This window comes from Alosa sapidissima, chromosome 11 (assembly GCF_018492685.1).
Source record: "Alosa sapidissima isolate fAloSap1 chromosome 11, fAloSap1.pri, whole genome shotgun sequence".
Classification (NCBI taxonomy): Eukaryota; Metazoa; Chordata; class Actinopteri; order Clupeiformes; family Clupeidae; genus Alosa; species Alosa sapidissima.
Window position 1 is genome coordinate 20618220 of NC_055967.1, and position 23001 is coordinate 20641220.

The 23001-nt window shown below is 42.7% G+C and overlaps 3 protein-coding genes across 9 annotated transcripts in view; 2 read left to right on the forward strand and 1 right to left on the reverse strand.

Moving 5' to 3' along the window:
* Window positions 1-12464, forward strand: part of zgc:173742 (DNA topoisomerase 1) — a 38019-nt gene extending 25555 nt beyond the window's left edge. For all 3 annotated transcript variants that reach the window (XM_042109609.1, XM_042109610.1, XM_042109612.1), the window contains 7 exons: window positions 1525-1710; window positions 4990-5058; window positions 10443-10557; window positions 10840-10967; window positions 11197-11291; window positions 11624-11773; window positions 12175-12464. In XM_042109609.1, coding sequence (XP_041965543.1) covers window positions 1525-1710; window positions 4990-5058; window positions 10443-10557; window positions 10840-10967; window positions 11197-11291; window positions 11624-11773; window positions 12175-12277 — 846 coding nt within the window. In that variant the 3' untranslated portion in view covers window positions 12278-12464. The remainder of the gene's footprint in view (window positions 1-1524; window positions 1711-4989; window positions 5059-10442; window positions 10558-10839; window positions 10968-11196; window positions 11292-11623; window positions 11774-12174) is intronic.
* Window positions 12465-14508: 2044 nt separating this feature from the next.
* On the reverse strand, window positions 14509-17534 carry hsbp1b (heat shock factor binding protein 1b). Its single transcript, XM_042109618.1, has 4 exons — window positions 17346-17534; window positions 16766-16832; window positions 15796-15925; window positions 14509-14843 (listed from the first exon to the last, which is right to left on the reverse strand). The coding sequence occupies exons 1-3, from the start codon at window positions 17400-17402 to the stop codon at window positions 15801-15803; spliced, it is 249 nt and encodes an 82-aa protein (XP_041965552.1). The 5' UTR covers window positions 17403-17534; the 3' UTR covers window positions 14509-14843; window positions 15796-15800.
* A 315-nt stretch (window positions 17535-17849) lies between these two features.
* The window catches only part of si:dkey-246g23.2 (solute carrier family 66 member 2), a 60425-nt gene continuing 55273 nt past the window's right edge, over window positions 17850-23001 (forward strand). Inside the window, exons 1-2 of one of the 5 annotated variants that reach the window (XM_042109617.1) lie at window positions 17850-17872; window positions 22281-22546. In XM_042109617.1, the coding sequence (XP_041965551.1) occupies window positions 22338-22546 (209 nt within the window). In that variant the 5' untranslated portion in view covers window positions 17850-17872; window positions 22281-22337. Of the gene's footprint in view, window positions 17873-18001; window positions 18118-18389; window positions 18414-21945; window positions 22040-22280; window positions 22547-23001 lie in introns of those variants that run through there. The other 4 variants (XM_042109614.1, XM_042109613.1, XM_042109615.1 and 1 more) reach the window with 4 other exon arrangements.

Consider the following 23001-nt stretch of genomic DNA (forward strand, 5'->3'; position numbering starts at 1 on the left):
CTTACAATATGATTCTGTGTGTATGTCCACACATGTTTATGTGTTTGCCCTACAGCTGGCATGATATGACGGTGTTTCCCCTACAATGTATTCATCAGCGGCGCAGCGCCACTCCTGGAATTCAAGCGCCACTGCGAAAAAAGTTGCCTAATTAAAAAAAAAAAAAAACACGCAAGTGAACTGCTGCCGTTCGTTCAGGTTTGATGTCAACAAATAATAGTAGGCTAACGTTGAAGGCACAGTCAGGGATTCCACAGGAGATCACGCTTGTTTGTGTTTGTTTAACTTTATTAGCCTACATTATGTTAACCAAGGAACCAAATTAAACACGCCAGCGAGATTGCCCAAGTAGCCTATTCCCAGATAAACTCCACGCATTGTTTCAATTTTGTTTGTGATACAGGCAATGCTTTCAAGCCCTGTGTTGCTAACATACCTAGGCTGTGAAACTAAGGTCTAGCTAGCCTATTGGTGGGTTTAATTGAATTTCAGTAATAGGATACGCAACCATTTACATCTGGAGATAGTTTGTAATTCCTGTAGAGCTCACCAAAATTATAGAAATGATACATGACACTTACCTCCTATAATCCAAGATAGAATTTCCTCGAGTTTTTGAGCATTTATTTTACCAAATGACATGGAAAACATAATTCATTTCATCCACATATTCTTATGCACCATGCACAACAACGCTACTAAGTTAGCTTAAAACCGTGAGAATCAAGCAAGCCTCTCGGGCGTCACGACATTAAAGTGACAGGCACTCAATTCGACTTGCACAGCACCAATACAGTGTAATGACATGAAAGAGAAGTCTATATAGTTTATACAGTGCTGTGCCAAAGTTAAGACACCCATGCTGAAATTGACTAAAGGAAGGAATAAAAAAACATGTTTTGCCTTTTGTCTTAATGCCTTAATTAAAAAAAAAAATAGGACATCAATTATTTTTTAATGTATCGTAAATAAATAAATAAATGCTATTATATAAATAAATGTCTGAACTTATGCACAGCGCTGTATATTCTAAATAGTAATAGTTTGTACAGTTGCCTACAGTGTACAGTTGTACAGTGGCTAATTACTAATAATGTAAATGAAAAAGGTGAAAGAAAAACATGAATAATCCTGTTCAAGTACTGCAATAATCATGCTTTGTAAATGCTTGTGTTGATAGTTATGTCATAATTTGTAACTCAATCTGTCCATTTCTTTCACAAAATCCACCAGAAGTCACCATTTAAGGAGTATTTTTTTCAATGTTTTCTTTTTTTTTGGGGGGGGGGTGCTTCCTACGATCAACAGCACCGCTGCTGGAAAAATTTCTAGGGGAAACACTGTATGAACAGGTTTGACATTAATTCTGGTGGAAGCCAAGAGCTGTATAACAGCTGTGAAGCGGTTACACCAAGCATACCAAAAAAAACCCTCACTTTAAGAATATACAATATGATTCTGTGTATGTCACGGCCGTTTGTGTGTGTGTGTGTGTGTGTGTGTGTGTGTGTGTCCTTCCTGCAGCTGGCTCTGAGAGCGGGTAATGAGAAGGAGGAGGGCGAGTCGGCCGACACCGTGGGCTGCTGCTCGCTGCGTGTGGAGCACATCACCCTCCACGACACACTGGCTGGAGAGAGCTGCGTGGTGGAGTTTGACTTCCTGGGTAAAGACAGCATCCGCTACTACAACAAGGTCCCGGTTAGCAAACGGGTGAGGCCCAGCACTTCATCTGTCTCACTCACACACACACACACACACACACCCACACCCACACCCACTCTGCTACCAGTCCACATTGATGTGGAGGTGGTTAGCACCTACAAGTATCTGGGTCTCCACCTGGACAATAAACTGGACTGGTCAGCCAACACTGATGCACTCTACAAGAAAGGGCAGAGCAGGCTGTACTTCCTGAGGAGGGCCATTGAACTGTTCAATGCCTCACTTAAGGAAAGAGGAGAGAGAGACTTCTCTGCATAGTCTGTCTGCCTCTTCACCCCCTCCATGTTTGGATACTGTCTGTCCACTAGCCACTTTTACCCCTTTTACCACTGTCTTTATGCCTCACTGTTTGCGTGCTATATTAGCACATTAGCACATATGCATAACCCCCCTCCCCCCCTCCATGCCACAGCCGAACTGTGGCCACACTTATACATTTTCTTTAAATAGTTAAATATATAGATATATAGACTTTACTTTACTTTATTTCTGCATTGTTGCACTGTTGGACTTACTCATTTGCACTATCACCATGACCACGATCACCATTGCACTACCACCATGACACTCATTCACACAGAGCACCTTAGAGCACCTTACTATGCACAGAGAATCACAGGCTCAGTCCCTGCCTCAGTCATTGCAAGCGCCTCTAATCACCACTATGTGGATACTGTTTTTAGAATTGATTTAGATTAAGTGTTAGTTTGATATTATACTACTAGTTTGGTAGTATAATTTGTATTTTAGTATATTTAGCATATTCTTTATCTTCTAGTGTCCTTATTGCTTAGTTGTGTTTTTATATTATATACTTTAATTACTCTTTCTGCTGTTAAAGAATGTGTTTGTGTTGTCTGTATGCTGCTGAGACCTTGAATTTCCCCTGGGGATCAATAAAGTATCTATCTATCTATCTATCTATCTATCACACTGGCACACACACACTGACACACACACACACACACACTCATCTGAGCAGCAATCCAGAAAAGAAATCTCACTTGCTCTCCCTCTCTCCCTCCTCACACACACTCACAGAGAAATGCATATGCACACAGTCACAGTGTATTGAGTGTATTGAGCCACATTGTATTGAATCAGTCACACTCAATACACTCACAATTCACAAACACCCCAACTCTCACAAATACTCCAATACACACACACACACACACACACACACACACCCTTTGATTTCCACCGGAAAGCATAGTCTAGCTTGTCAGTCACCTACCTTGCCACCACCCTCCCAAAGGGATTTTAAGAAATGACTTGTGGTCAATCTGTGACTCCACTGATTCCTGCTGGACTCATGGAAACAGACACCTTGAGGGCGTCAGGACAGGTCAGGATTCACAAGGCCAGCTCGGCCTCCTGCCCCCAGTGCTCTCAGGACAGTTAGTCCACACACACACACACACACACACACAGGCCCTGCTGGGTTGACAGGAGAAGGAGCAGGCATCAGTCCTGCAGGAGGAGTGAGGAATGACTTACTCTGTTACATTATTGCAGGAGAAGAATGTAGAGTGAGACAGAGAGAGAGAGAAAAAGAGAGAGGGGGGCAGGGTGTTTTCTCTTGCCAGTTGCCAGTTGAGGTGTTTTGCTTGGCAGAGGTTTTAATTATTTAAATGGGGGGCATTTAAAAAGCAACTCATCAGTTGATAGTAATTAGTTGGCCGATTATTTGAGCAGGCGAAGCTGAGTGGGGGGTGAGGGGCTTTATCAAGCGTCGCCCGGGCTTCTTGAAAATGTCAGACCTAATTGAAGAAAGGTGTAATTTTCTCAGTGGAATTACATATGTAGAGTGGGTAAGCTCGCCACATGACCACCAATGGCCTTGAGACAACCCCTCTGCTGACTAGTTTGTGCATGCACTCAGACACATGCATGCGCATGCGCGCACACGAACACACACACACACACACACAGACTAATGTATTCAAACTCTTGTCCATACTTAGAAACATACAAACACAAAAAAAAAACATGGTTTGTGTGTGTGATTGCACTTTGTCTGTAGAAGTGCCAATCATCCACCTACTTTTGTTTGACAGGAAAAAGGAATTTAAATCATTACAATGTCTCCAGCAACCCCCCACCCACCCCTCTCATTCTCAATCACACCTTCGACAACAGGACAACTCATTTCTCAACTCTTCCTCCTCCTCTTCTAGCTGTTAATGTTCCATCTCTGTTTTCTCTGTGTTAGCTGAAGGATAAATTGTTATTCAAATGAAGTGGCCTTAAAAGCAGCACATCTGCTGCGATTAATTAGTTCCATGCATATTTTAGCTACTTTGTTTGGAGCTGGAGCGAGGGAAACAGGACTTTTTGGAAATGTCAGATATAATTGAGAACCCCCCCCCCCCCCACACACACACACACACACACCTCTCTTTCTTTTTCTCCCTCCTCTCTATCCCTCTATCTGTCAGGTAAGACAACTGGAGAGGTACAGATTGCCCACATTGCTGTGGTCGCTGTGTGATCATGTTTTTAAACGTTCTTTCTTTGTTCCTCTCTGTAGCTCAACTAAAAGCTTGTTGGAGGTCTTTCTAAAGGCCTGCTGCAATGGAGAAAAGTGCAGCCGATTTACAATGGAGGCTTGTTGGTGATGGGCCTGTAGTTACAATCAGACACCTGGCACACCTAAATCCAGTAATGGAGAGAGGCTGTACCTGTTTCTGGGGTAGATGAGACGGGCTGGTGGATCACATGATTGTGGGTTGAGTGCCTGAGTAACTCATTTGGAAACTTTGGGGAAGTTTTCCCTTTTTTTATTTTTATTGCACATCCAGCAGTGGAGAGAGCCTGTACCTTTTGTGGGATAGATGAGATAGGATTGGAGACCATTTGCACCAGAGGGACTGTTTAAAAAAAAAAAAAAGTCAGGGTAAGTGTGTCCCAATGTCGCTTAATTAACAACGAAAACACAATAGTGTGGATGTAGTCTGAGGCTGGGTTCAGAAGCTGTGGGGTTTTGAAGGGAATGGTGCCAGGTCACATGATAATGGAATATATTTTTTAGAAACTGGCTAAAGTGCCTATCACATTGTACACGGAATGCGCTGCGTCCTAATTGAACTTTGACCACGGCACGCGCAAGACTGGTAAAGCTGCAAAATGCTGATTGCGCTGCACTTTTTTTTACGTTTTTATAGTCATTTTATTATCTCTCTCTCTCTCTCTTTCTCTCTCTTTCTCTCTCTCTTTCTCTCTCTCTCTCTCTCTCTCTCTCTCTCTCTCTCTCTCTCTTTTCAGGTCTTCAAAAACCTCAAGCTCTTCATGGAGAACAAGCAGCCAGGAGACGACCTGTTCGACCGCCTGAGTGTAAGTCCCCAGCTAGAGAGCTGCGCAGCTTTCAGCACCTTGTACAGACACATTCACACTGACATTATTTTTTCTTTGGACTCCTATTCCTCATCCCTTCTCCCTTCCATTCATACAGCCCCTCAGTCAGGCATGAGATTTTTCTGTGTCACTTTTCTTTCTCAATGCACATGGACATATTTCTTTAAAGTTCCCCACTACTGCTGTTTAACTATCCTTCCCTTCATACAGCCTCTCAGACATGATATTTGCCTGTTTGTCAACTTCCTCTTTCGCACCATGTCACAGCTTAAGGGCCCATGTCCACCAATTGGGTTTTTTTGCGCCGACGGAGCCAATTTCTACTTTTTACAGCGCTTCCCCGTTTACAGCACTAACCCTTCGGCAGAAAAAAGCCCTTGGCATGGATTTTTTTTCCCGCAAAGCGCAAATGACAAAGCCTAAAGGGCCTATCACATTGTACAACGGTATGCGCTGCGCTCGCCGCTAGGTTGCTCTTGGTTGAGGTAACGTCCCAAAGATTTTTGTTGTGCTTGCCCCCGGGCTCAGCGCAAAATATCAATGACTTACAGCGTGCCCCGGCCAAAGTTCAACATGATTTGCAACATGATTGAACTTTGACTGCGGCACGCACAAGAGCGGCAAAGAGGCAAAATGGCGCTTGCAGCGAGCAAAGCGCAGCGGCAGACCAGCTCTTGTGCGCGCAAGCCATTGACAATAATGCATTTCATACCGCCATCTTGGTCAGACTTTTTTGTAACTCGTGGACCTGATTGGTTCTCGAATCATCCTCATTTGAATAAAGTTAAACGTTCGCCAACTTTGTTTCGCCTGCCTCAGCGATTCGCTCTCATTTCGCCCAACCAGGGCGAATTTTGTCTCCTTTAAACCTCAATGAGAGCGAAGCGAAATTTAGGTGTGTGGAAACCGACCGTAAAGGGATGACTTATTGTATTGTAATGCCTAACAAGCTCCTTTTGTCTGTCGAAGTCATATTTTAATGAGCTGAGGCCTGAACGATTGCTGCCATTTCAGTTAGCTAGTTAGTTACCATTAAGCAACGTTCCAAAAAGGACGTGCTGGCAGACGGTAAACACTTGACTGAAGCGCTCTGAAAATGAGGTTGAGGGCGCTGTCAGCGCAAAACACGCGATTGGTGGACACAGGCCCTAAAACAACTGTTCAACAGTACTCCTCCTTAAAACACTAAATAAAAAGGGGGCAACTTGGAGTAAGATGCCAGTTTGGTTATGGCCTGTCCTACTGGAAGAGCGAAGAGGTGAGTCATGAGTACCCTTCTGGTCAGATCTGGGAGAGCCGTGCCGGACTTGTGGCATAATAGCGCCTGGTAAAGAACTCTGGAGGAGAGCATAGTGTAGTAGGGCACAGGAGAAGATCACAGTAGACAGCCTTCGCACAGGATTGTAATGGACATGAGCAATGTTCATCCATGCAAAACTTCCTGCTTTCCTGGGACCTTGATGACCCATGCAAGAGTGCATCTTATGCCCATCGTTTATTTACAAATCGTGGAATAATTAATAGTTAAATGAAATGCGTCATTAGTGTGATTAGTTTGATTCCTGCTCTGTGTTTGCCACAGGATGTGGCGGTGGTGTGAACAGGACCGATGCATTCTGCGGATTCTACCTGTATGATATGACCGAGGGTTAGAGGAGAGGAGCACTCAGCGAGAGAGAAGTTGGCATCGCCTAGCGATGGGCAGAGAGAAAGTGGCACTGTGCCTGTGTACTTTTGGCAGGCCAAGTTAGCGGTGAAGAGTATGCTTTCCACGCCACCCCCTTGGAGCGCTGTACTGCATTTGCCAAACCACCTAGAATGTATGAAATGCCATGCGGTTAAGATGATATGTTTTTTTTTGTACAGAGGCAGAAGGGTAATATGATTTTTTATTTTTTTTTAGATAGCGTAATCTTGTGCCAAGCCTAAAATATTGTTTGCGGGATGGCCAGGGGGTAGGAGGAGTTGGCCAGTGGAGGAGTAAGATAGAGAGGGTTCAGATAGCTAGGTAGCCGTTGGAGGAGGGAGATGGAAAGGCTTCTGAGAGAACTGAGAGCTTAGCCAGTCTTTTCTCAGGAAGCCTGCAGGGCTTGCTCAAGGTGAGGCATGGAGGGAAGGATGGAGTTGGTCTTGAGTTATGAGAACAAGTGTGTGTGTGTGTTTGTGTGGGTGTGTGTGTGAGAGAGAGAGAGAGAGAGAGAGTTAGGGCATGCTGGGCTTAGGGTGGAGAGTTGCAGTGAAAGTTTCTGGCCTGTGTGTGTTTGTTTGTGTGTGGGGGTGGGTATGTGAGTGAAGCTAAACATGAAGCTAGTGCAAGAGGCCTTGATAAGCCTCTGGGCCACAAGAGAGAGAAATAAACTTTTGACTTTTAAAACCCCTTTTATTGAACCATTGCATGGATCAAAAAACACCTTAAAACAGGCGCGCCTGCAGGTGTACGTCCGTACGCACTGTGTACACACTGTACCATCAGGCTACTCAACAACAAGAGAAAATTTCCCTTGTGTGTGTAATGTGTATTCACACCAAATTGGCCCACCATACCTTCCCAACTATGCACAGTATTTCATTAGCTGTATGCCATCAGGCTATTTACAATTTTCTATTATGTAACTTAGTGAACACGTTGTCAAAATTAACGCGCACACATTTTGTTTGAGCAGGAGACAGAATACGCACGCAGGCTACTTGTTGTTTTCTTTTACTCGGCTATCTATATACAGTATGGTTATCAGCACACAATGTTGAGCTAATTCACTAACTCAATACTCATCATGGATATCACAAGTTTAAACAACGAAAACAGAAAGTATGGAGGCAGCAAAGCTAGAGGAGTTATCCCAGATGGGCAAGAACAGGTAGGCAATTGGTGTGCTTGTCAGAACGTTAGACTGCATTACAGCGGTTTCCAGTCGTCACGGTACACTAGAACAAAACAAGGTAACTTTAGCCTGTATAGGGCTGTATCAAGTTGTCCAAATGAATAGGTCATTGTAGACGTTGTTGTTGTATTATTGCATGTGGATGTTGTTATGCTATGTAGACTACTTTTTTGCTGACCAATGCACGAGGCTAAAACGGGGAAACAGACAAGTATTGTCCACGCCTTAAAACACTACAGTATAGCCCCCCCCCCCTCCCCCAGTCCCCATGGCATCACCACATAAATGCCAAGGCCCCATCAATAATGGAGACCAGACCCTTGTCAGTACACCATTTCTGTGAAAAATGAGCCACATTGTCTGAAACTTTAAAGAAAGCATATTCATCCCTAACCCTTGATTCCACCAAAGCTTTAAACATGTCCACAAGGTTGACAATCTGGCCCTCCTCCTCCAGAGAGACAGACAGACAGACAGAGAGCCTGTCCAGGCGTTGAGGTGCGGTGGCTGCGGTGCTCAGGACAGGGCTCTGATTGGCAGTTTGAAAAGGCCAGCTGGAGGAGGGGGCTGCCAGAACTGCTAATCTGCCCCAGCGCTAATAACGGCCTACCACAGCCTGGCCATGGCCAATTATTACACACCCCCAGGGTGTGTGTGTGTGTGTGTATGTGGGGGGGGGGGGGGGGGGGGGTTGGTGGGGGAGAGCGCTGGGCATAGGTGGATAGTTGCAGTGAGAGTTGTTGGCGTGTGTGGATCCTGCCTTGAAGGACACGTTCTGAAAACTGCTGGCGGATCCTTTTTCTTGAAGGACACGTTCAGTCGGTTTGTTTAATAAGCATCTGAGCACATATCCCCGGCGTATGGAAGTCACACTATGACTGTGAAAGGTAATAAGCGTTCCTGGCCCTGAACGTTTATGGTCGGTGTGCTATTGTCTGACTGGAGTGGAGATGAGGATAGATGTCAAGGGGCTACCAGAGACTAGTGAGGAGACGCAGCATTCAAAAAATCTCCCATAGAAATGTATGGGGTTAGTTCGTAACGCAAACATGGCAGTTGTCTACACATATTCCGCCTCTTCCTCCACCAATAGATAGGACAAGTGAATACATTGTGCCAATCATGTGTTGTGATCTCGCAGCTAGAACGAGGTTGGTGTCGTGAAGTCTTGCGCATGCGCAGTTCTGCCAGAAATGGATGCCCGATAAGTGCCCAAAATGCTTTGCAATATGGCCGAGTGGAGGGACTTTCCTAAAATAACTGTCTCTACTCAGGATGGATATTCAGGTGTCCTGTTGTCTTAGTGAGTGCAGTGCAGTGATGTTTAGAACTTTGGAAATGTTTTCCTCTGTTATTAGGTGACTGTGTGTGTGTTGCACATGCACACACAAACAGACACACACACACACACACAATGACTGTTTTACCTCCTGCTCCCCACAGGTTGAAGTTTTATTAGTGGTCCACTTTGTGTGTGTGTCTGAGAGAGTCCATGTATATGTATTCCAGTTGGGCTGCAGTGTGGTGGGAGTTGAGTGACAGCAGTGCTCTTCTTCCTAAAGTGTCCCTGGGGCAGCTGAAGCAATGGCTTTCAGGTCCCATGTCCACTGTGTGACATGTTGACTCCCAGAAAGGTCAAGTGCAGTAACAAGGGCCATGTCAAGTTGATGGACTGATGGGCCAAGGCTACAGGTTGCCATGGAGTTAGTTTGTTGCATTGCTCAGCTGACATGCACTTCACATATGTATGTAATATATGCGTAAATGTATAGGATTTGACAATATACAGATACATTATAATTGCGCTGTTTGAATCTAGTGTCCTAAAGTGACTGACTGCACATATGTGTATGTGTGTTAATTTGTGGGATTTAGTGTAGCACTCATTGCAAGCTAGCCTTGACAGCTTAGATGATGATGATGATGATGATGATGATGATGGTGGGGTGGTGGGTGTGTATGTGTGTGTGAGTGATCAAAGCTTGAGCACATCCATCCGTTCCTCATGTTTGTGCTCGTTGTCTCCCTCCCTTTCTCTCTCTCCCTCTCCCTCCCTCCCTCCGTCTCTCTCTCCCTCCCTCCCTCCCTCCGTCTCTCTCTCTCGCAAAGGCATCAAAATGAGTCTAAAAGTTGACTAATGTGCTTTATAATCCCCTTCTGCCTAAATGATGGGCATAATAAATATGGAGTGTGCATTTGTCTTTCTCTCCTTCCTCTGAGAATGCTGAGAAGGGGGGGGGCAGTGGGCTGAGATAGCGGAGAGGGGTGTAAAAATCATGGAGTTGTACTGCCATCTAGTGTCAATTTGTGTAGTCAGTAAGACTGGTGTGTGTGTGTGGGTGTGGGTGGGTGTATGCGTATTTTGTGTATGGGCTTTGAGCTTTTTGTTGTGTGTGTAGATGAGATTAGACACTAACCTCTACTTCTCTCGTGTGTGTGTGTGCGTGTGCGTGTGTGCGCGCATGTTTCTTTTGACAACAGACCAGTACACTGAATAAACACCTGAGCTCTCTGATGCCTGGACTGACGGCCAAGGTTTTTCGAACATACAACGCCTCCATCACCCTGCAGCAGCAGCTGAAGGAGCTGTCCAACAGTAGGTCCCCCTTTTATTTACCTTTTATTGTTTTTAACAACTCCATTCCATTCTGCGACACAACTCTATTGTTTTTAACAACTCCATTCCATTCTACGACACTGATTTTTACAACTCCGCTTGCAACACCCAGATGCAGAGAAGAGAAGAGCTTTTTATCTAATTAACCATGACAAAATTGAGCGCTGATTTTCTCTCTGTTCCCCCATTCCACCCCTCCACCCCCCCCCCCCCCCCTCTTCCCAAACCACCACATTCACGCATACACACACACCTTTCCAGTGTCAGACAGCACGGCGGAGAAGCTCCTTTCCTACAACCGGGCAAACCGTGCGGTGGCCATCCTGTGTAACCATCAGCGCGCGCCGCCCAAGAGCTTTGACCAGTCCATGGCCAATCTGCAGTCTAAGGTAAGCCAGAGCTGTGTGTGTGTGTGTGTGTGTGTGTGTGTGTGTGTGTGAGATACTGATGAACAAAGCAAAGGCATACACACACATCAGATCACAAACAGAAAAAGACTGTGTCCAAGGTGAACCGTGTGTGTGTGTGCTAAATGGTCATAGAGTAACTGCCATCCTTTGTGTGGTCCTGTTGTGTGGTTCATTTTTGTGTGAAAACCCTATATTTTGTCTTGTCCAGATTGACACCAGGAGGGAGCAGATGGCCCAGGCCAAACGTGAGCTGAAGCAGGCCAAGAAGGACGCCAAAGAGAGCTCAGACCCCAAGCTCATGACGTGAGTACAGTATCACCTGAATAATGCCACAGGCTGCGCTGTGTTTAGTTTTTTCAATTCAGATTGGAGAGAGATCATGTGGTCACTCAGAAACAGGCACTGATGATGTACATGCCATAGATTAGATTACAGTATATTTTGTTTTTGAAATACATTCAGCATCACATTTTCTGATGGAGGGCAGGTGTTCATAACTACATTGAATGAAATGATCCGTCTGTGTGTGTGCGTGTCTCTATCTGTCACTGTGTATTATGTGTGATTGTGTGTGTGTCTCTGTCTCCATCTGTCTCTGTGTATTATTTATGTGGGATTGTGTGTGTGTGCTCCAGTGTGTTGGAGAAGAAGAGGAAGGCTGTGGCCCGCTGCAAGGAGCAGCTTTTGAGGATGGAGGTGCAGGCCACAGACAAGGAAGAGAACAAGCAAATTGCCCTGAGCACCTCCAAGCTAAACTACCTGGACCCACGCATCAGTGTGGCCTGGTGAGGATGACCCCTCCCTACACACACACACACACACACACACACACACACACACACACACACACACACACACACACTCTCTCACAGACATCCTCTCGAAGGTCTTTTTCATACACTTCACCCACCCACACACACACACACACACACACACACAACACACACACACACTCTGGAGAAGCCAGGCAGACTAGCGTGTCTGAAGTGCATGGAAATAAAGCATTCAAAGCTGAATAGCACACTTGACCATTCTCTGCAAGCTATGGAAACAATTGTGTTTTGTAAAATTCCTTAAACACAGTAGTAATGCAGATCACGATGACGGCAACATACTCGTTTGGCATTATTTCTAATTTTCTGTAGTTAATCACCGCATTTTTCATGTTTTGTGCTGCATTGTTTAGGTGTAAGAACTTGGATGTGCCACTGGACAAGGTCTATAACAAGACTCAGAGAGACAAGTTCGCCTGGGCCGTCCACATGACGGAGAAGGACTTTGAGTTCTGAAGTGGGACTCTCCAGGATGCAGCACTTCATCAGATGTTTCTGGTTGTTCAGCCATTTTCGTTTTTAAAAAGTCATGTTTTTAACAATATTTTAACATCTTCTCATTGTTAGCACTTGTTGGTTTTACTTGTTTTAACCTTGATGTTTTACTCAAACGTTTTTGAATAAAGCTGCTTGTTCAAAGGCACTGCAAGCCTTGCAGTCGTTCAGTGAAGCTAAAATCCCATCCACTTGCTACGCTATTAGTGAAGACATGAAAAGACGCTGCAAATTCTTCTTTTGACTGTTGGGGTTGGCAAACACTGCTGATTTTCTCTCCGCATTATGTTATTTCCAGTGGTAAAGTTAACTGTAGGTTTAAACAGCAGCAGGGCTGCCAATGGGGTTGGATGGTTCTCAGCCCATCTATGTACGATTTTATGTAATATGTAATTCATTGATAATTGCCTTGTTCTTCAAAAGTTGTTGGCAGTGTTGCGCTGTCATTTTGTGGGGTCTATGGGACGATGGCACTCTGAACTAAATTCAATTTAAATTTTCAATTTCAGTTTAATATCACTTATAGAGCGCCAAAACATTGCACGTCTCATGGCGCTTTACAGAGTGTTAAACAATCAGAGAAGGCCCTATGAGTAACAGGGATGAGGAAAAACTCCCTAGCATTGGAGATACATATAGGAAGAAACTTCGAGCAGATCCACCACTCAAGGGCCTGACCCATCTGCCTAGGGTCAGTTACAGAACAGTAAGGTCTGTTTACATGATAAATGAATAAGTTATTTAGGTGTATAGAAAAGAACGTGTTTAAAGCCACATGAGGTGTATATTACAAAGAGGTGGGATGGTTACATATCCGGTATGATGATGCATGAATCTTATTTAGTATCAGAAAGTTCAAAAAGTCCAGTGTAGAAAGTGAATTGTCCAAGGGGATTAGGAGTTGTCATAAGGCAAGTAGTGGGTCGTTAGGCTGCGCAGGCCAGAAATCCTGGCAGGGGGACAGCAATGGGCGATGATAGGGCAGTTGTAGGGATGGGACTTCAGGTGAGATGAGGGCCAAACACAAGGGTGGCTGGTGAGTGGTAATGGTATACCTCACAAGTGAGGTAAGGGAGAAGAGAGAGAGGGATATAGAGTGAGTTAGTATTACAAAATAGTTAATATCAATAAGTATATCATTGGCACTATATTGAATGAGAGTTGAGAGAGAGAGGGAAGAGGAGAGGAGGGGTTGTAAGGCGTGACACATGAGAGGTCCATGACCGTTATGCTGCTATAGCATAGTGCTAAGGTATTGTAAAGGGTAGTCAACACCAGCACAGTTACGGTTCTCCCTACAGTTGTAAAATATGTATTTTATACAACTGGCATAAATACCACTCAAGGCTTGCGCCCTTGACACTACATGTGGATTTGTCTACAAGCCCAAGGATAGGAACCGGCAGAGAATCTTAGAAGAGCCATGTATATATAACATGGTTATATTATACAATTCCATACAAATGGTAGGCTTAGGCAGAGACTTTATAATGAGGAGACACAGCACTCAAAAAATACTCCATAGAAATGCATGGGGCTAGTTTGTCACGCCAATATGGCCGTTGTCTACACATATCCCACCCCTTCCTCGGCAAAACGTCGACATGTGAATACATTGAGCCAATCATGTGTTGTGATCTCGCCGCTGGAGCAAGATTGGTGTCGTGAAGCCTTGCGCACGCGCAGTTCGACCCAAAGACTGTGCCCGATGAGTGCCCATAAAACGTTGGTATATGGCCGCCGAGTGGAGGGACTTGCCTAAAAGGACTTTAGCTTAGGCTATTGTACAGTTGCCGTAAAGCATTTCCTGGGTCTGGGGAGAGTGAAGTTGCAAGGTTGGTTCTCTGTAGAAGGGAAGGGTAGGGTATAGTTGCAGAAAGTGCGACATTCTCCCTATTACAAGTTAGTTTACCATCATAGGTAAGAAGACTTGCACAAGATGCCTTTAAGAAACCATTTCTAGGGACCCTTACCCTAGGTATGGGCCAGCATTATAAAACAGGAATTGTGAGATCAGGAGTAAACAAGTGTAATGATTTGTTACGTGCCCATGGAAAATTTATGGAAGATTTATCCAGCAACAGCCACAAAGCCTCCTTTCAATAATGGAATACCCACTCGTACGTCACTTCAACAGTTATTCAAGCAATGTGTTGAAGCATTGATCCAGCTGACAGAAAGGACTCCAGTCATTTTGTACAAAACTAGTTTAATACCACACAATCTACAGAAATTGGAATGACTTGTTCTTGGTACAGTGGGTTGTTCAAGGAACTAGAGTTTCTGTGGATCAGCATTTTTTGCAAGGGGTTTACAAAAGTTTGTCAGGAAGACTATTGATTAACTCACACACAGAAAAGTTAATTCAATGTCACACACTAAAAAAGACCATCACAAAGTAATATAAAAAGCACCCCACAAAACACTTCAAAAAATCAATATGTTCAGTTATTTTTGAAAAAAGGGCTGACTGCTCTTGAAGTGTGCAGCCTGTGTTGTTTTCTGAAGTTTGTCTGTTCTTGACATCCTGTTACAAAACAGAAGAATGGGAGAGTGTCAAAGCTTGATTTTCAGTGAATGTTCGATATGCTTCACAGCAAGTTTGTAATCCTATTTATCTCAAAAAGAAGCCTTACATTCAACGTTTCACACAGGCTCACCTTCTCAGACACAAAAACAACCAATAATTTAAAACATGTATTATAAAAAAAAAACAATAACCAATAAGTGGTGTTTTAAGTGTACAAAACACACTAGGAAAAGAAGGAGGTGTGAGTCGCAATATGATTTAAGATTATGCAAAACATTTAGAATTTAACTCTGTTAAATTTAACTGTTGAAATGCAGCTCTGATGTTTCTATAAATATCAATATCAGGGCTAACATCTTAGTTGCAGTTGAATGATCAGCACTGCAGCACTTGAGTCATCAATATTCAGTGATATGTGGAGATGTCTGACACTTCACTGCCAAACAAATGTAAATCCTTTCTTTTAGTGTCCAACCCAAAATCCATGCCTCTACAAGACTGAGATGCAGAGTCTGTCTAGAGGTGATTCTAACAGGGTTCCCATAGGTCATGGAATTTCTGGAATTTTATAAAGTCTGTTCCAGACTGGGAAAGTCAGGAAATGTTATCATTTTGTTATAAAAAATTATAAATTTATAAATTTACTTGACATTTTTGTCCAGGGAAGTAATGTCAATGTAGCCGTCATTATATAGTATGTCATGGAAATTATGTTTTTTTGTCAGGGAAAAGTTATGGAATTTAACTTGGGAACCCTGTTCTAAGGTACATGTTAACTTTTGTTTTCCTCTCAGTCCTTAGTACAGATCATTTTACCACATGTGTTTCACTCCTCAAATTAGGGGAGCATTTTGTATAGCACAAAATAAAAAAAAGAAAGAATGTGCTTCACTGAATAATGCTAATGTTCTCTCCTATCCCGGTCAAATACCTCGAAATGAGTTCTGACCTGCTTTAGGATGCCGCTTCCTCCTCTTCTTTCGGCTTGCCCTCTCCCTCGCCCTCTTCCACTCCAGCCTGGGTCATGAGATCAGCGATGTTCTTCTCCAGGTCGTCAATCCGTGTGCTCATCTCATCAAGTGGCACACGCTAAGGAAGATCACCAGGGTGTACATGTGCAACATCCAAGAGAAAGTTAATCCTGAGAAACATCTCAACTGCCGCTACCTCCTCTTTCCCTAACAAAGCACCACAAGCTATTCCTGGTTTACTGACAAACCTGGGTAAATTAACTCAGACTAAGCGGTACACCTTCTAAAAGAAGATCCCTATGGGTCCATTTTACTGGGGAAACAAAGTCAAAAGGTTCTTCTATTTGGGGGTTTACTCCAATATAACTTACCCAGGTTTGTCACTAAATCACGTACTTGGAATGCTTAAATCCTTGAAACAGGCTTACCGGTATTCACCCTCACAAAATGAGTAGTTTTATGTAACATCTGTTAGTGTTAATCTAGACTGGCTTTATTTCTACACTCAAAACTCTCAACATTTTGACTCCCTCTACAGAATGACCATGGAAGAGACGTCCCATAACGCCTGGTCTGCTAGAGCAAGGGTTTTCAGCTGATTGTCAACCAGGAACCACCATTCTGACTAATTATGTAACCCCAGGACCACCACTGAATAAAAATACTGATTCCCACATTGCAGCTACATTACTGAATCCATGGTCAGGGACCACCAGCAATGACCTCACGGACCACAGGTGGGCCACGGACCACTGGCTGAAAACCCTGTGCTAGAGCATAAGCAAGAGTTTTTTTTTTTGTTATTCCTCATTTTTATTTTTACTATATTTTAAACAGGCCTGCACATTTCCACCTGTCTCCCAATCACCATTCCGATACTAGGGCAACAACTGGTGAGCTAGCTAGCAGGCTACTAAAGAAGGAATGTCCTCTACATAGAAAGGATATTTCTGCCAATGATTTGATCGGACATAGTCTGGAACTTGTCTTGCATCTGTTGCAGTAACGTCTGAACCTGCGAAGAGAGAGAGAAACATTCAGAGACCAACGACGAATGGGCAAAAGAGCATGTTCATTCAAGAAAAACAACTTCGCATCTTTACATAACCAAATAAGCAAGTGAAATAACACACACTAAACAAAAGCAAAAGTAGATGAGGGTATCATCCGTGCTAGGTTATCATTCATGCAAGCAAGCAACTACAACTTCAGCCATTCATTTGACATTCAACGCCAAACAGCGAACTAGCTTATGAGATAAATCGTTAAGCCAATTAACAAACCGATTTATCTCGTTAGCCGTGCAGAGGAGGTTTAAGGGGATGTGTCTGGGATTTAATGTCGAGCTTTACACACAGGCCTAGTTCTAACCATTCCAAATGTAGCTAAAGTTAGTCAGACAGCCAATAACTGTATTATCCTTGAGAGACTATGCCTAGCTATGAAGCTAGCCTGCGCTAACATTTTCAACTGGCTATGGATAGCTAGATATAGCCTATCTAGCTAACTTGCTTGGACAAATACTTACAACTGCAGTCAGATCCTGAGCAGATTTGGAATCTGTATCGCCACCTGATTTTTCCATCCTCGATTGAACAAGTTACTAAACCGACAAGCGAGAGTTTGATATATAATTGTATCGGCAATGTCCTAATGTTGTGCTAAACACCAGCGCCGAAGCTCCACAACAACCACAACAGCTGATGAGGAAACACGTTTCAGTGATATCTCGCGAGATTATATCAGTAGCAACAATGTATCAGTACGTTACTCGTCTATGCTGTTTTATCATAATAAAACTACCTATAGGTAGACGGGCTCTGCTATAGGCTACTAAGTTCAGTTCAGTTTAATGCGGTTTGTCGTGCTTGTGCCTGGGATCATTTATTGAGTTGTATAGCCTACCATAGACTGTTTTTGCACATCTTGGAAATATGAAAACTAACATAAAGTGTCTGCAAAGCAAATTAAATAAATAGCCAAATAAAATAAAATAAATGTGCTATTTAGGCTATGGCTCTACCTACATCCATGACTGTTATCGATTTGTTCAAGGTAGGATAACTGATTAAACAAAATTGGACATTTTGACAAAATTAAAATATTACACCCATTTTACACCAATATGCCAATATAGTGCCAGTGGTTTAAATTGTGGGTGGTCAACCAAACAACTTTGTCTTTATCTCTCATCGTTCATAACGAAGCTCTTCTTACATGCGGGTGGTGTGGTTGCCTGTAGTCCAATACAACTTTGACGTAGTAGCCTACGAGTTGTCAAAAGAAACTGTGCCTGCAAGGTAAGTCTCCCATGAAGTTTGGTTAGCGTCAGATTCAACTAGTTGATAGCTTACTGCTAGTATTTTTACACTTCAAGTGGCATCTAGCTTCTTTGTTCAAGCGTTTTTGTCCTGTCTTGGGTAAAACGGTTTTAGCCAGACTGCGGTTACAATCAGTTACAACTTCACTTTACTACAGTAGGCGTAGCACGCGGTTGTGTTTTTGGATCTCGTTTAGAAACCTTGTCTACGTAAACTTGTGTCGTGTGCACAGTGTATAGAACTCTCACTGCATGTCCTACGCGAATTGCCAAACGGTATGATGTTTTTATGATCGTGGTTTTAAAATGGTAGATGATAGGTTACAATATTTCATTCTATCGCGTGCGCCACGTGAACGCATTGGTATTTAGTAGACTGTCATCAAAAGCTTGTGAATCACTGCCATGCTTTCCTCCTTTCAAATAGGCTAGGTAGTTGGACTGTTCTCTAGCTTGTTGTTGCATACATAGGCACTGCAATTTCTTCCAATGACATGTCGCCAGGTGCGGTCATCCTTCTGCCAAAGGGATTTCGATGAGAGTTGCTATTCTTGGACCAGGATACATTACTCCTGGGATTAAAGTATACTTTGCAACTGCCCCGAGAGTCTTTTTCATAGTGCATCCGCTCTTCTTCCAAAAGGACCGCCTGTCCAAGTGCAGAAATATGCACTTGGACTATAATATGTTTTCAAGAGACAGAAATTGCATACTCTATATAATATCAATAAACTTCAGCAACCATTTTTTGGTATATGTTTGGACTTGTGGATGTAGCCTACACATCTGCAGAACAAAGGGAGGACTGAGGCGTGTTCGTCTACGGGACAACCCAACCCCCCTGCGGAATCCGGGAATTATGTAACATCAGGATTTACCACTGGCACTGTTGGCTACTGTAAACCTGAGTCTAAAAGCTGTGGCGGAGCAGACTGCATTTGAAGTTTAACAGGGATGCGCGTAGCTCGTCTTATAGATAGGAAATGTAACGAGGGTTCTGCTGAGATAAAGAACGGCATAGAAATACAATTTCCAGATCTTGCAAAATAGCCAGTGTTTTAATTGTCGTAACGCATGCATAACAGCATTGCTTGAGAGAGGAATGACTTTAAGAGAATGCCAATTTTTGCATGTATTAACCGTGGAGGAAGTTGCAACTTAAAAGAACACATAAGTTGAAGTATATCGTCATACTTGATATTTTGTAAACCGAGGCCTGTGTTAGAGGCAATGTGCAAGACTCCCATATCCCTTCCCCTTGAATCATCTCCTTTAGCAAACATTTTCAGGTTTGCCATCTACAGTTGACTGACACAGCAGGGCAGGTGATCTCATAGTAGGGTGTTTCCAAAACAGGTTGCCCTGAAGATGTAGTTTGTTAAAGCTGTTTTTAGCCATCCTGAAGAAAATGTCTGGAGCCACACAAAGTTGTCATCAAACCACTTTGTCACACTCGGGTGGTTCTTGTCTACCACACATATAGCATAACTGCTGATACAGTATTTTATATGCTTTGACATATGCTGAGTAACCAGATCCGTAGCCAGGATTTTTCAAATACTGAGGTCAAAAAATACATTTTGAAAAATAGCATATTAACTCTCCTGTTGTGTTATAGTGAAATTTGACCAATTTAAAAAAAAGTTATCTCAAAAATATTGTTAATTAATTCTATCAGGAAGCTCCATGACTTTGTTACCATAGGGTCTCTGAACACACAAAACAAATTTGCTTTGCTTCTATGCCAACCCCCACTGGAACCTTTCCCCAATAGTATCTTCCCCTTTCTGACTTGCATGACCTCAGGTCAAAGACCCATACAGGCCAAATGAACGTTCAAAACTGGTAATATCCAATAGAACTTATGTTGATACAAAAGTCTACAACATTAGATGATAATATATGTGTTACTATGGATTTATAAGAAGTTATAATGCAGCAGTAATTTTTGACCAGAAAAATAAAACTAGTAAACATGACGCACATGACAACAGGAGAGTTAAATTATGTCTTCTGGTGAGGTTTGTGGAAAGAAATGGACAGATTGAGACTTCAGTAATCCATTCTTGATAATGGGGGATGTAAACTGTTGAACTGAACCAATAGGGCCTAGTCTACTATAGCCTAGGCTACCTGTAGGCCCAACATTAATTACAGTGTGTGTGTGTGTGTGTGTGCCTGCGTGCGTGCGTGTGTGCGTGCATGCGTGCGTGTGTGTGTGTGAACTTTTACAGTGTGTGTGTGTGAACTTTTACAGTGTGTGTGTGTGTTAACCTTTTCAATTACACCATACCGGTATTTCTGCTGCTTCAAACTTCGCAATTTCCACATTACTGTGCTCTCGTTTTGAGAAGTCAGATTATAGCTGCGACTATGTGTCACGTGATGCTGAGTTTGCAGTGATATTTGTCTTGTCAGCTCTATTTTCAATAAATAAATGAAACGAAACCTGAACAAAAAAATACAGAGTACATGTGAGTAACCAACTGTCTTTGAAAATCAAGCAGAAAACAAACGTCTTTTACATTTAGTCTTTACATTAGTTTAAATTTAGATATTAGGCCTACCTATGGCATTTCAGAGTAGTTTATGTCTTGGGAGTATTACAGTTTTTTACAATTGTTTACACATGTTTTCAAAACTCTGTGTCTATTTTTCAAAACACAGAATTATTGAAACCAAAAATAGTGATTTTTCGTAAATAATTTGCTGTTGCAAATACAGTATTTTACAGCAACAAGAACAAAGCAAAGCAAAATACAATGACCACCAGATGTACATGGAGTTCTGAAAAAGCTGATCTTGCCTAAGAAGGAAATGACTGACTACTATCAAATTACTTTGCTTTTTCCAAAGAAAAGTGTGTGTGTGTGTGTGTTTATGTGTGTGGGTTGGGGGGGGTTGTGTATGTATTCATAGGTCTATAGAAAAAATTATTGAGCTAATGGTAACTTGGGGAGACACAAAAATATAGTAAAAAAGACAAGTTTTACTGTACATAAAGTCGACTTTTTGTAGAACATTCCTTTCAAAGTATCTGCATTGGTTCTGAACATTTCAACCGTATTGGATTTCAATCCATACCTACATAGAGAGTACAGTATGTCTACTCATAGGCCTATACTAAGGCAATGATTGGATGGTGTTCAGTAAAGTAATGAGTGTTTACACATGTGAAGAGAGAGAGTGAAGCACTGGTTATTTAGTGTGGCATTTTGATGGGTTGTGTTTGAAAAATGAAATCAAGTTACTTCCTGTTCGATTTTTGTGTGTTAAGTAGAACATTGTGTGTGGTGTTTTGCAAAATGTGTTTTAGTCAATTGAAAACTGAGTCAAACACTGAGAATTAGTGTATGGTTTTGCAGATTTGGTGTGGGGTTATGATGTTTGGAAGACATGTTTAGAAAATTGTGTGACAAGCAAAGATTTAGTGTGTAAGCATTTGAAAAAAACTGTATAAAACTTACAATCCTGATCAATTGCCACTGTTAGCAATCTGAAATTTGAAATTACATTTTGTGTATTTTGTGTAGAGTAAGGCGAGCATGGTAAGGAATGGTTTAGGAAGGGGAACTCTTAGTCAACTTTGACCTGTATTACCCTTTTAAACCATTAAGAATGTTGACTGGAAGAGGTAGTGAACACTCAAGTGACCTTGCAGGGGAACATTCCAGCAAAGATCCTTGATTACTCAGCTTCAACCCTCTCTGATTCCAGTTACTGGTAATAGTTACTTCACCAAGTGTTCTAGAACTTCAGGGAAGCCTTCTAGAGAAAGATACATTCCAAAAAGACAATACTCAATCCATTTGTTTCCATTGATTGCAAATTTCTCATGGTGTGTTGACCTTCTATGCCAGTCAATGGGTTTTCTCAGATTAATGAAGTAAATATTGTAGATTGTACATATTTGATTAGAATTTCTTTGTCCTAGAGCTACATGTATTTGTGCAGTGTTGGTGCAGTCATAGTTTGCTTTTGCAGATATTTCACGAGTAGATTTCCCAAGACTAAACACAGTTGTGTGAAATTTAATACAAAGTTACTGACTTGGTAAAGCAAGAAAACCTGAAAGCCCTCTCTTACCAAGAAGGAAAAAATGCCTAAGCTAATCTGCTGTGGTCTTTTCTCTCATCTCTGCAGTGCACCAGGTCATGAAGTCCCAGCACTAAGACGGAGCAGGCGGTGTAAGGCTACAGGATGGACGGTGGAATGGATATACACGAGGAGGACGCTGAGGCGTCGTGGGGGCTGCTCTCATGGCTGGCCTCCAGCGTGATGGTGTTTGGTGGCGCCGTGCCCTACGTGCCCCAGTATCAGGAGATCCAGCAGAGCGGCAACACAGAGGGCTTCTCCACGCGTGTCTGCCTTGTGCTGCTCATCGCCAACATCCTGCGCATCTTCTTCTGGTGAGGCCTTACGTATGGGCCAGACCACATGATTTTTAGCCTAATTTTGTTTTGATTTTGGTGAGGCCTTAACTGACTGTTGTCTGATTGTTTTTTTTAATACATCGTAAATATTGTCTCTCTGAGTAATCGTGAATCTAAGTAGACTTAATCCACGTGACTTTCTGGAGTAAAATATTTGTTACAACTAGAGTTATAGGCCATAAATGAAGGGACAACCAACATCAGCATTCGTCCTTTCAATCTTGTGATGGGAGGATTACAGTAGCATAAAAAGCCCAGTAACAGTATGAGTCAGATGCTGTGTCTTTTGGATGCAGAAATTCATGCATGAAAGATTCTTTGTACATGTGATATAGTGTTTGATGTTGACTCACAGATACCACAGGATTTTTTCTCTGTGTGTAATTATGCAAAATCAGAGCTTGTGTATGCTGGCGGCTGTGCGTGTGGTT